Here is a 13,892-nt window from a genome sequence, read left to right on the forward strand (position 1 = left end):
AAGTTTCTAAATAAACCTAACAATTAGCAGACACTTAACTAACTCTCAATAATAGGATGGTGATTATAGAGCACGCCAACTGCCAAACCGTTACAAATGTGACCGAGGAACATGCCTTCTTCTCCACCCTCCAGCTTCTTCAGTTCAATGTCTTCTCCGCGGACAAACAGTACAAAATTCAGTTCAAACCTGACATGTTCAGAGTTCCTAATAAGAAGGGGCTCGAGGTGAGACGGATTTATTTTCTTATTTCACAACTTTTAATCGTTTGAAAATCATGCAAATTACTCTACTATATCAAACTTTAATTGTATTAAACTGCCCCTCTAGTCAAGATTAGTGAATAGTAACCGATATAAACTTCAGGTTGTGCTGCATTTCCTACTTACAAAGTTAGACCCGGAGCGGAGTAAAGAGGAGTTTGTTGGTTGTTGGCCAGCATATGACGTTAAAAGAAGTCACCTCTTTAGGAAGAATGTATTTAATTGGCTGACTGAACTAAACAGAGACTATGTGGAGGTAACGATGACCGACCAAAACATAAAATATGTCCCACCATAATCCACATATTATATACACACATGTATAATTTGGACATGAGTCACTGTTATCCAGCGTAGTCAAAACTTAGCCACGACTTAGCTTCAGTGGTCCACTAACAAACACTGATTATCTTATATATCATTTCAGGGGGTGCAAATACCTCGGATCAACAATTCTACCTTAACAAAGGCATCAGGAGGTCTAGTAGTTAGCATGCTGGAGAGGCTGGCAGCATTAGTACTTTCTACACACATCACTGGACAACATAAAGAGGTAAAACAATTAAAACATGAAATTTAAGGTATTTAGTATAAATTACTGTCTCTTTATATAACTATAAGAACTGATAATTCACATGATATCTCCGGAGATATTGATATATGTACTGGAACAAACATTAACATCATTTGGTAGACAGATTATTTGATCGGGTTTTATTTAGCCAGAGTTAAAACCTTACTCTCTTTCCCCCAGCGATCTAAGGTAGGGCCAGTGTTTTCACCCTCAAAACCTCACCTAAACCTGGCTGCTGCTACCACCCTTCGTCTCGAGATTGAGGTTCTGAAAAGAAAAGTAGCTGCTCGAGCGGAGGAAACTCATCTACTGAGGGGCAAGTGGACTCAATCCGCCAAAAATGTCTCTGACGAAATCCAGAATCTCTCCAAAAAAAAGAAGGTTGGTGCTTTTTCGCTGCGGCCTGTGAGTTGAATGAAATGTAATAGCAGTGGCTGATATAAAATTGTTTTTTGTTGTACTTTTCTTCTTATAGTAGCAACTAGCATTTTATATCAAGAAACTATTCTATTTACTCATTAGAAGCTAGAAATGAAGAAAGATAGTTTGGAAACAAGGCAAAAAGATTACATCACAGCGTTTTCGACCGATAAGAAGTTCATCAAGACATTATCGATTGCAGATGAGGACGCTCTGAGAACGGACGTTCAACAAAAATCTTTGCAGGTTTGTTTTTTTTTCAGTGCGCGTGTTCAATGTTCATTCTCTCCCTTTTTGTTGATGTTGTAAACGACACGTTTTTTCGTATTTATCGAAAAAATATTATTAAAAATAAGATCAAATTAAAAACAGATCACCAATTTATAGTTTAATTTGTTCGTTATTATAAAACAATCAAATTGCCGGAAATCTGCCTACTTTATACATTACAATCAGACAAATGGCCAGAATTGTAATTGTCGCTGAAAGTCGATACGCCCACTGTGCTAGTCCCAGAATTAGAGCTTTACTTTTTAAAGCTTTGTCCCTGTCGCAATTTTTCTTTTGCATAAAATATCGTATCCCAACTACAATCATAATGGTTCCTATAACCGGATTTATGATGGGCGCTGTGAGAAGTATGATCCATTCGAATAGAGAAATCTTGCGATCCACTGCCACTAACCACTCGGCTCTTTCTTCCTTGTTAGTTGAAACATTAGAGGGCCCTAAATCAACTTTAGCATTTGATTTAGTACAGTCATCAATAGACGAGACCATGATGATCTTAGACTTTGAAACCGTATCGTCTTTAGATTTCACCATTTCGTTCTCTGCAATAAACGAGTTAGTATCAACAGCTTATCTGTGGAAAATTTATGATGGATTAGAAAAAACAACCTTATTACATTCAGCCGGCTCAGTATAGTCGGGTCCCAACCGTTCTAAAAGGCTATCTCGTTAGCTTTTCGTGTTAAAAGCGATTTTTCAACGGTTATCACCTCTCTAGATGATTCTTAAAACATTTGGACTTCATTGCATTTTTGAAATAAATGCAATGAGGGCGTTTTCGGCCACACCCTTTTTCAGGGTTTCGCGGTCACTCGAATTTTTGTATTTCAGCCCAGGAAGGTCTTAAAGACTATTCCGATACACCAAAATGTGCCTAATAGCCACATTTATATACAACTTATGAAGCAACATATTCCTTAAAATGCTTCGTTTCGGAAATATGGCCGAAAAACGGTTTTTGGCTTGACGCAGTTCATAATTTCCGTGATTTTTGGCATTTCCGCCTAGGAAGGTCGTAGAGACTATTCTGATACACTAAAATGTACATAATGGCCATATTTATATACAACTCATGAAGCAACATATACCCTAAAAGGCTTATTTTCGGAAATGTGGCTGAAAAACAGATTTTTGCCGAGTGAACAATGACAATATTCACAAATGGGCTATTGGACTGTTAACTAGAAAGGTCTTAAAGACTCATGAGCAACACAGCATTTGTCACAAGATGTAAGATGACTCAATTTGTGTCCAGAAACACCTACAAAAATTGGAGAATGATCTACTTTATTGGGCATCTCTCTTAATGGGCCAGGCCAGCAGCATATCTGTGTCTTACTAAATGGCAATTTTTCAAAATTACGGTTTCTTTAGTAAAGGTCAATGGGTCAGTTGCTAACAGCAAATTGTTCGCAATTGCCGACTCATACACATCATATACTCAAAAACGCTCACTTTAGGAGTCATTAGTAAATAAGTTTAACTACTGCATGATTTGTGAAAACTCCAACAATTTTTCATTGGCACCTATATAGCCAAAATGTAATGACCAAAATTCAACTTTTTATTTATTCATGCCATGAAACCATATAATATATGTACCAAGAATACCGGATCTAAAATAAATCGGCACTGGATCCGGGCCAGATTGTCGCTTGACCACTGACCAGTACCCCACTTTATAATCATAATTGACTTCACTGCCTCGACCAATATTGGTCTGTAATCCCTGGATTGAGATCTGTTGGCTGCAGTTTAATTTAGCTCATTTACCATAATAGTAATACCGCAGTGGTTTGGTTCGCATAGATTTTCCCATCGTATGATAATGTGTGTCATTCCCTCGTTTTTTAATCAAGTGGTTACTGGCTAGCTCTTTTTTATTACAGCTGCCTCGAGATCTTATCTAGGGCATTAATACATTAGTACTAGAACATTAGAACTGTAATTATAGAACTTCAGATTAAGATTACTTGGCCGAATGGCAGGGTTCGAGATTCGACTCTAAAACGCTCAGTTTAGGAGTGATTAGTAGATAACTACTGCATGATATGCGAAAACTCCAACTAGACAAGGATCATGCTTAATCAAAGTGTTCCTCGACTTGAACTTAAGTCTTGTAACCTACTGCTCTACTGGAGTTTGGGCCACTGAATTGAATACGACCTGATATTAATTTTAGGATGTCGGGAAATTCATTAAGATTTTTATTCTTTGGTTTTTCAATTGTGCTACGAATCCGAGTTTGAGTTGATAACACCGAATTTCCTGTTTGACTCTCAAAGAGAGGAACCAAGGCTTACGTTCCTCTTTTTGGCTCTGAGATCCGACTTTAAGATCGGACTTCGGAGATCCTCGCGTCGGAGATCATGTAAGTGTAACATCAGTACATGAGATTAGACTTTTTTGCTTGATATTGGACCTATAATTATTCGAAACAGCACGGGATGTAACCAAGGTTAATTTAGATAAGATATACCAGCTTTCGGGGTTACAAGACCCCACGAAAGGCAGGCAGAGCATCCTAAATCCTCAATCCTCATGCTATCCTCACGTTGACCATCTAGGTCCAAACTCCAGCCTCTCATTAAAAAACAGCTATTAGGCCCGAGATCCGTCCCTTGTCCCGTAGTGTCCCGTAAGTAAGAGATTGTTCAGATTTTGGTAATTTAGACCCCCTCCCCGCTCTAAAATCCACTTTACCCAATTAAGCTGGAAAAATTTCACATGTGAAACCTAAATAGCTAAATCAGCATCTCGAGACCTTCTAATATAAAAACCCCGTGATCCTACTATAAGCTTATAACTTATAAGGCATAAAGGCATTGCATGCCGAAATTAAGATGCACTTCAACTGGTGATCAGGTGATGTGAACCTGACATATGTTACCTGAATGCCCTCAGTCAAATCTCGAACCCTGCTAATGCTATTCTGCCAAGTAACCTTAATCTGAAGTTCTAGAATTACAGTTCTAATGTTCTAGTATTTGTGCCCATGCCCCAGATAAGATCTCGAGGCAGCTCACAGCTGTAATAACAGAAGAAATAGCCAGTCACCACTTGATTAAAAAACGAGGGAATGACACACATTATCATACGATGGGAAAATCTATGCGACTAAAAAAAAGAATATGGGGTCATTCTGAAGTGGGAACCAGACCACTGCGGTATTATAGGAGATTAGCGGCCAACAGATCTCAATCCAGGGATTACAAACCAATATTGGTCGAGGCAGCGAAATCAATCATAATTATAAAGTACTGGTACTGGTCAGCGGTCAAGCAACAATCTGACCCGGATCCAGTGCCGATTTATTTTAGGTCCGGTATTCTTGGTACATATATTATATGGTTTCATGGCATGAATAAATAAAAAGTTTGAAGTCTGGCACGTCACACATTTTATTTAAATTGGTACCAAGGAAAAATTGTTGGAGTTTTCACAAATCATGTAGTAGTTATTTACTTATGACTCCTAAAGTGAGCGTTTTTGAGTATATGATGTGCATGAGTCGGCAATTGCGAACAATTTGCTGTTAGCAACTGACCCATTGACCTTTACTAAAGAAACCGTAATTTTGAAAAATTGCCATTTAGTAAGACACAGATATGCTGCTGGCCTGGCCCATTAAGAGAGATGCCCAATAAAGTAGATCATTCTCCAATTTTTGTAGGTGTTTCTGGACACAAATTGAGTCATCTTACATCTTGTGACAAATGCTGTGTTGCTCATGAGTCTTTAAGACCTTTCTAGTTAACAGTCCAATAGGTCATTTGTGAATATTGTCATTTAATTGTTCACTCGGCAAAAATCTGTTTTTCAGCCACATTTCCGAAAATAAGCCTTTTAGGGTATATGTTGCTTCATGAGTTGTATATAAATATGGCCATTATGTACATTTTAGTGTATCAGAATAGTCTCTACGACCTTCCTAGGCGGAAATGCCAAAAATCACGGAAATTATGAACTGCGTCAAGCCAAAAACCGTTTTTCGGCCATATTTCCGAAACGAAGCATTTTAAGGTATATGTTGCTTCATAAGTTGTATATAAATGTGGCTATTAGGCACATTTTGGTGTATCGGAATAGTCTTTAAGACCTTCCTGGGCTGAAATACAAAAATTCGAGTGACCGCGAAACCCTGAAAAAGGGTGTGGCCGAAAACGCCCTCATTGCATTTATTTCAAAAATGCAATGAAGTCCAAATGTTTTAAGAACCATCTAGAGAGGTGATAACCGTTGAGAAATCGCTTTTAACACGAAAAGCTAACGAGATTCCGTTTCGTCTCAGACTAGTAAAAACTGATTTATTATGAACTAGACTAGGAACTAAGAAACTACCAAATCTTTGCCACATTATAACTATTAAAGTATAAAACCGCCAAACTGGTTGATACACGATAGCAGAGATGACATGATAACACTGCAACTGGTACAAGTGAAACATTAGCTTATTCTTCTTTTACAATTAGAGGAGAAAAAGCTAATGTTTCATTGTTGTTATTTATAATATAACATTATGATAACGGTGCAGGCCTCTTAAGTCTCAACAAACACCGCACAGAACTGAATGAACAGTAATTTTATGGTTCAGACTTCAGTGCGTCAGTGCTCCTCCTTTATGAATTTCAACACAGAAGCGGTCCACATTCGAACTTTCTATTTAAAAACTTAAAAACTCCCGGCTTATGCACTTTAAAGTAGCCCCACCCAGCGACCGTTAAGTGCTAAGTTATCTTGAAATTTGACAAGAATACTTTACATGGCCGTAATAGCAAAGATACAGTGAAAATGAATTAGCTGATAGGCTTCTAACTACCCTATCGTTCCTTATTTGGACTTAATAAACTGTGTGCGCTGCTAATTATAGTAGTTTTCAGATTCATAGCTAAATTTTAGTGCTAACTAGTAACTACAGTACACGAACAGTACACGAACTACGAGTACTGTACAGACTAAACAACTCCAGCGCTGCTTAAAGTAACGACTAAACCCCGATATAATTATAAATATTATGCTTGAGACTAGACCGGTGAAGAACCACAATAAGTACTGTTTCAGCCAGGGAACAGTTGTGCTGTGCTATCATACACGCAAACACATTTGACAGCAGTTAACTACGAAGTAATATAAATGATGTCGGTTTTAAATAAACCAAATTAATTTCTTCTCACCTGATGAAGTATTTTTCTCGGCTTGATAAGCCCCGCTCTTAACCTAAACGTAGGGCTCTCTGAAACTCTGCTATCTCAGCTTTCCGCCGCATGGTAAACATGTAAATTTACTAAAACCTGCGTTGAGGCGTCAAATTCAAGAATCACAAAATTCAAGTTAAAATCTTTAGAAAAAACGGCCTCCGAACAAATTGTGGCAATATAGATAGCCAAGTACGATAAAATACGGTATTATGTTTCAGAGAAATAGCGACTCTTACTCCAATACGTGTGGTGTCCTTGGAAACTACATAACCAATAATATTTGATTTAATCAGTGCTCGCTGGTGACGCACTAAGCTAATACTCTATTTTGTTCTGAGTAACGCTCAGACTATACAATAAACACACCAATGTACTTGGCCGGCCACTTTACTCGATAATATGAACCATTCCGATTGGTCGAACACTCATTTCTTTATTGATTTATTGCATTGGACGACAATTTTCTCAAGAAATGCTATTATTATTAATATTATTATCGTGGTTCAGCAACCTGAACCTTGAGATGGTTGCAATAGAGCTGAAATTGCTTGTCAGTTTCCTAACGTGAATGCTCTGTTCAGGTGAAGCAGCACTTGCATAGGTTAGGAGACGTGTGTAAGAGACGTGTGGCGGAGAGGGCTGTGGTTAACAGCTTGATTAATGGTAGCTATGGTGACAATGTCTTACATCATGACAAAATCGCTCTTCAGGTCAGTCTTTAGTTTCATCTGAATGTGTTCAAATATCTGTTCTACCGTTTTCTGACGAATAAGTTTTCAAGCACTCATGGCAAATTGCGGCATTCTAGGGGGTTCCCAAAAGGGGCTTTCTGGGGTCCGGCGATTATTTCTGATGGTTTCTGAAAACGGCAGTGTTTAATAATTTACTACAAGTGGTGTTGATTGTACAACAAATGTGTCTCAGGTTCCCTCAATAATAATACAAGAATACCAGAAGAAGCTAGCAGAGGGGACTATAGGAAATACTTACTGTGGTGGGGACTTGTGTCTTGTAGCTCTCACTAAAATCAGCTACATCGGACTGAAAATGCTCTGCAAATCTGTTGAAACTGGTGAGATAAAAATAAGGATAAAAATGTTCAATATTGGACTCAGCCCCGTGTCTTTATATACTTGCTGTTATTGGTTGTATTTATATTATAAAATATGATGTGTATTTATCAGACACGATCAAGTCTCAAGTACCACAGTCGATCCTCCAACAACGCCGCACGGATCTTGCTGAGAATCTGGGTCTGATAAAAGATCTGGGATCTTGGTTGGAGGACCTAGACTTAGAAACCCGGGGATTGAGGGCTGACATGTGGCTTTCTCAGCCGGACTTCTCCCTTTATCAACAGGTTTATAGACATTGCTTTTAATCAGGAGAGTTCTGTTTAGAAATCCTGCATATTATTCATGCCTCCCATGCTTCTCCTCAACATTTCAATGTTTTGGTAAGTTTATATTTATTTCAGGATATCAGACTCCAATCACCGATGCCCGTATTTTCACTAGCAGGGGGACCGGCTAGAACTGACAACTTCGTACACGTTGCTCCTCTAACTCCAAAGCCTAAACCCCAGAGACCCACAGCTCTAACCCCCTTGTCTCTGAGGAAATACAAGCAAGGTAATAGAGCCTTTAAAGATATACCGTTGTCTCACTTGTCATGGTTTCATTTTTGTTAGTCGCCTTCCATTTGACATCTTTATTTACAACGTTTTTGAGATGGATATTTTCAGTGTCCAGTAGAATGTCCAACCTGTCGACCAATGTCGAAGAGAAAACAAGGGAAGATATTTCGGATATAGAGAACCAAGAAAATGGTAAGTAAAGTGTACACAAACTTGGGGTCATATCATAGCGAGTTCAGACATCAAATTGGCCAACACTGTACATGTAGGTGAGATGTCGCCTTGGCGAGTGTGTTCCTCGCTTCGGAAAAGTTGAAAGATTCAATAGATCATCTTCTTCACTTTTTACTGAACTTAATTTACTGTTGAGATGTGAATTAGTAACAACATTGTTTAAATTCGTGCCAAACATATCAATCATTTTTTATTCTTTTACTATATTTTTCAGATCCCGTAGAAAACATTAACTTTACGCGACGTGAGAACGTATGGAGTAAAGAACTCAACGATTTATCTCTTTTGGACATGGATGCTTCAGCCAATTTTTCCTTCTTGAACTGACTTGATAGTTGTGGCGAATCAAACATTTTAGCTGTAATTTTTATCCAAAACTCAAATATTGGACCGTCGCCAGTGTCTCCTTTTTCCAAACAAAAGGAAACGCGGATATCAATTTAAATTACCGTTACCGTACCCAAACTCAAAATGATACCGAGAATGAGATCGATCGCTCGTTTAAGTATTTAGCACAAATTTCATTAAAAATCTTAACATGACTATTTTTGATTCCTGTCATCTTTAAAATTGAATTGCCATCATTTTTATTTTTGTCGCTCATCTATGATCTAATTTCGATTCGTGAGATAGTTGGAATTTCCCCTGGGATTGTGAATGGTGATGATGATTAAATCAATACTTATACTTACAATATAATACTTAGTAATATATTTTTATTTCTTTTTACATTTTTTGGGTTAAAAGTATATTGACAATTTTCTAATACAATTAAATAACTTTTGACCTGTAACGTTTTGTAAATATGTTTGTGCATTATTGCTTATTCTTATTAATATATTATTGTATTAGTTTTGGTGAACACCCGATGTTTGTAATTTGAATAGCGTTGCCATGTTTTTTAACGCCAAATATGAAAAGTCGCGTGACTTGTTATTTAAATGAAACGAACTTTATTTGATGAGTTTTATATCAGAACAAGGCGTTTTATTTGCTTTCTTAAACATGAATAAAGATTAATCTGACGACTTATAATTCATTTTAAAGGACCAGTTAACTGAAAAAAAGTTATCCTCATATTTTGACAGATTGTGACAAATAGCAAACTAAGCAACGAGTCGAATTCCTAAATCTCTAACTGCTCTCTAACGCGTGTAAATAGCGTTTGTATTATTTTGGCGATGACGTCATAAAGTCCCTGCGCGCGCAGAGGAGGTCGTGAGACTGTATTTTACAGGTAGAAAATGGACATAATACAATCTTTTCCCCCGAATAACTCGAAAAGTAAGTAATTTAGGGTACATGTTGCTTCATAAGTTGTATATAAACATGGCCATTCTGCACAATTTGCACACATTCAAAAACCTTTAGGGGCCTTCATAGCCCAATTTACCAGATACCCATAGTTTTGCATGATTTCTGGAACCGAAAATCAGTTTTTCGCCAATAACTGAAAAAGTAAGCACTTTAAGGCATATGTTTGTTCGTAAGTCATATATTAATATGCTAATTGCGGTTCTTTTGCACCCTGTCTAAAGACTCTATCACGATCCTATCGAAAATGGGCTCAGCACCACGCCCAAAATGGTTTTTGGCGAATTTCTCGAAAAGTAAGGATTTTAGGCCATGTGTTGCTCAATAACTCCTATATAAACATGCATATGCGGCTTCGTTTAAGCCTATTTTGAAGTCTCTACGACCTTCAGAAGAAAGGGGTCGGTTACGTTATTGGGTCAATATGGGCGTGGCCCTCCTGGGTTTTCTCCACGGTCAAAAAATGTCTCCAAACGAAAATCGTGTATTCATAACTTCGGGAAGGTCTGTGCAAATGGCAAAGTTTCGTGAGTATTAGAACATTTGACATACGTTGCATGCCACTTTTCGCGCGCGAAGCGCGCGCCGCCGAAGGCGAAACATGTATCAATAGAACATTTGCAGGTTCATTTCCATAAATGTCCATAAATGACTGGACTGCACAACTTTAGAGTTAACTTTACAAAAACTCATAAGTCATTTATCTCAAATTAAGCTGTTAGTGTCCATGATCAACCTTGTATCACGTGGTGACCCCCACGGTCGCTTCACTGTATCGTCTTCGACGATACAGGGGGAGCCGCGCACTTCGTGCGCGGCGGGTCATACAACGTATGACAAGATCAACCTGTGGCGACAATGTTTTACGCGAAATGTAAAAATCAGGAGTAATATAAAAAGTTTATTTTTAGATTAAAGTGCTAGCTCATAGTTTTAGAATTGTATAGATTAACGTTGGTCGTTTAGCCATCTAACAATCGATCGTGCCGTAATATATGGCCAGAGAATAATAGGGTCTTGGAAATTCTATAGTTGTTCAGTGGGTCGATTGACTGAACACGTTTGCACTTGGTATTTAAACTTAACAGTAATTTATTTATGTTATGTACCGAAGATAATGCAATTAGGATAACAACTAGGTAAGCCGTAAATCTAATTCAAAACACACCTCACACCGTACACTCCAATCAGTATTACTATTTGGTAGACCGGGCATTTTGGCGGGAATTCTGTTCCCACGGCACTGTTCTGATAGAAGCTACTTCTACTAATGGTCCCAGAGGAACGGCCGTAAAGTAGCCAGACTTCTTGTCTCCTGTACTGGCTGACACATACGGATTAAAGTTAGAAATTTCGCTATGCTATAAATATAATTGCTCTCGGAATTGAACAAACTCCTACTTATCTGGATCCTTTCTAAATTCGTTAGAGTTTCATGGACTGGGGAAAAATAATCGGTACAGTCTCCCTGCTTGTGCAATTAAGCAATGAAAACAATCCAAAATTATCACATATGACATAAGTTGTAATAGCAGAAACTTTCTAACCGTACATTCACCCGCCACTGTTCAAGAACCTATATCACTGTTTAAAATCATGACGTGAGCACTGTACATCCAATCAGCTATTCCTTTAGTTAGGATGATAGCCAAAACTATAAGGATTTTGGAGAACTAGGGTAATAGTCATAATTCTAAAATTTGAGTGAGTTACACGTGTTTTATTGACGATGATGAACATTTGCAATGTATTACGCTATGCAAGCGCGCACAGAGGGACTTTATGACGTCACGAGGCCACAGCTTATTATTGCAATAACACGCGTTGCACGTACGCTAGAGAGTTGGTTCTTTCGGCGATACGATTCTTTACCAGTTTGTCACAGCTGATTTAAATCTTAGCCAAATTGGAGACTACAAATTTTTCAGTTAACTGGTCCTTTAATCGATTCAAAATCATGTCACAGTTTTAGCCCCTCAAAAAATAATACATCTTTGAATATTAATGACACATTGGAATTTCACTATTCCTATGTGCCTGTGTTAAAGTAGGCCACGTGATAGTAGATTGGAGGACTTCGCCGCTTCGACGCGCCGCGCAAACTAGCATTCTTGCTTCGCATCGTCGATCGTTGCTTTGCTTCGCAGATTGACCATTATTAATGATCTGGCCCGGCGCGCGCTACTTCGTAGCACTTACCATGATCGGGCCATGGTAACATTTCGAGGAGAAAGCGGCGCGCGCTACTTCGAAGAAATTTAGACGAGTAACATCCGTAAACTTCGCAGAGTTGTAGCGCGATGCACTACTGGGTCGCGCGCGCATCAAATAATGCTTCTCGCAACCACCGTATGCAGATCGGCGAGATGCGAAGGATTGACATCGTGAATCAATTCGCAGAGCAACTATCTCGATGGGTTGACATCGTCAATCAAGATAGTAAAGTTATAAGTCATCCGTTGCTTATCTAAATTTAATTGACGATGTCAATTCATCTCAGCTCGGCGCGTTACCTGAGGACCCCAGGCTTTAATGTTGGTAAACAATAGAGATTGGGCGGAATGACAGGCTGAGCGCGGCCCAGTAACTCGGTGCGGCACAGTAGCGTATCTCGCCGATCTAGAGAGGTGTGAGAAGCCTCATTGACAATTGAGTGCGCGGCGCGGCACAGTAACGCATCGCGCTACAAATCTAAATTAGACTTGTAATCCCTTCCGTGCACGTCGGCCGACCGGCGCGCGAAAAGGGTACTATGCAGCGCGCGTGTACAGTGTACAATACAACTTATTATTTGCTATTACACGTTGTATACCTCTCTTGTGCATCCCGGCCGGACTGTCAGAGGCCACCGCGCGCGAAAGGGGGTTGCAACGTGTGTCAAACTCTGTGGCAATATTATTGTAGTGAGTGGACTGTGGTGCGCATGCATTTGATTGACGTTGTCAATCCGTCGAAATCGTTGCTCTGCTATGCGAAGCAGAGCAACGATCGACGACGATGCGAAGCAAGAATGCTAATTCGCGCGGCGCGTCGAAGCGGCGAAGTCCTCCATCGCATGCATAATAGGTTGACCTATGTTGTGCGTTGCAACCCCTTTTTCGGCCGGCCGGAGTGCTAGTGCACGAGAGAGGTATACAAGTACAACGTGTAGCAATACAGAGTATTGTCAAAAACGTTTCGTCGATTTTGGTTCTCACAAGAATTACGCTCGTTGTTTCGTTTTGGCGGACGCTAGATTTCCGTTCACTATAAGTATAAGTATAACTATAAATATAGACTCCAATCAGCTTACTTCATAATATTAATATTGATACACATCAGTACACTATACTACGCATGCCACGTACAAATTTGAAATTGGGCTTATTACCTAATGCTATAAATTAAATAGTATACATTAAAATTCTCTCGCGCCGCGCATTCATTGACATGTTAGCTACATCTATATACATCACATCTCCGCAAGCAATACTCGCGCACTTCACTGCGCGTTAGTTGTCATGGTAACTAACGAAATAAAAGGACAGATGACAACATATTCAAACCCACTTACCACTATTAGCGAACCAGAGAGTTCAAATTGGCTCTCATGTTTACCACTTAGAAAACATGGTTTCGTTCTAAATAAATCTGAATTCAGGGATTCTATCAGATTGCGGTACAACTTAGATCTGGATCGTTTGCCATCACAATGTCCATGCGGAAAAACGTTTGATGTGAACCATTCGCTAAATTGCCATCTTGGTGGCTACATCATTATCAGACACAATGAAATTAGGGATTTTTTTAGCTGCTTGCTGAACACTGTTTGCTCGGACGTGGAAGTTGAACCTCAGCATCAAGAACTAGAAGGAGAGCAGTTCAAGAGGTCCTCAACACTAACGGGTGGACCAGCAGGGGGGCGCCGTCTTAGGGGGGGCGCCAAATCGTCGTTTTTAATGTGGGACAATTCGAAAAACTTA

At 39.1% G+C, this 13,892-nt stretch overlaps 1 protein-coding gene across 1 annotated transcript; it reads left to right on the top strand.

Annotated features, from left to right (window-relative positions):
• Positions 1-30: 30 nt before the first annotated feature.
• On the top strand, positions 31-9,594 carry LOC134815163 (HAUS augmin-like complex subunit 6). The gene is made up of 11 exons (XM_063823668.1): positions 31-227; positions 367-519; positions 691-816; positions 1,018-1,218; positions 1,360-1,503; positions 7,328-7,456; positions 7,671-7,818; positions 7,931-8,106; positions 8,224-8,377; positions 8,491-8,574; positions 8,831-9,594. The coding sequence occupies exons 1-11, from the start codon at positions 57-59 to the stop codon at positions 8,941-8,943; spliced, it is 1,599 nt and encodes a 532-aa protein (XP_063679738.1). The 5' UTR covers positions 31-56; the 3' UTR covers positions 8,944-9,594.
• Positions 9,595-13,892: the final 4,298 nt, after the last annotated feature.

Source organism: Bolinopsis microptera, chromosome 5, assembly GCF_026151205.1.
Source record: "Bolinopsis microptera isolate Bmic1 chromosome 5, MBARI_Bmic_1.0, whole genome shotgun sequence".
Classification (NCBI taxonomy): Eukaryota; Metazoa; Ctenophora; class Tentaculata; order Lobata; family Bolinopsidae; genus Bolinopsis; species Bolinopsis microptera.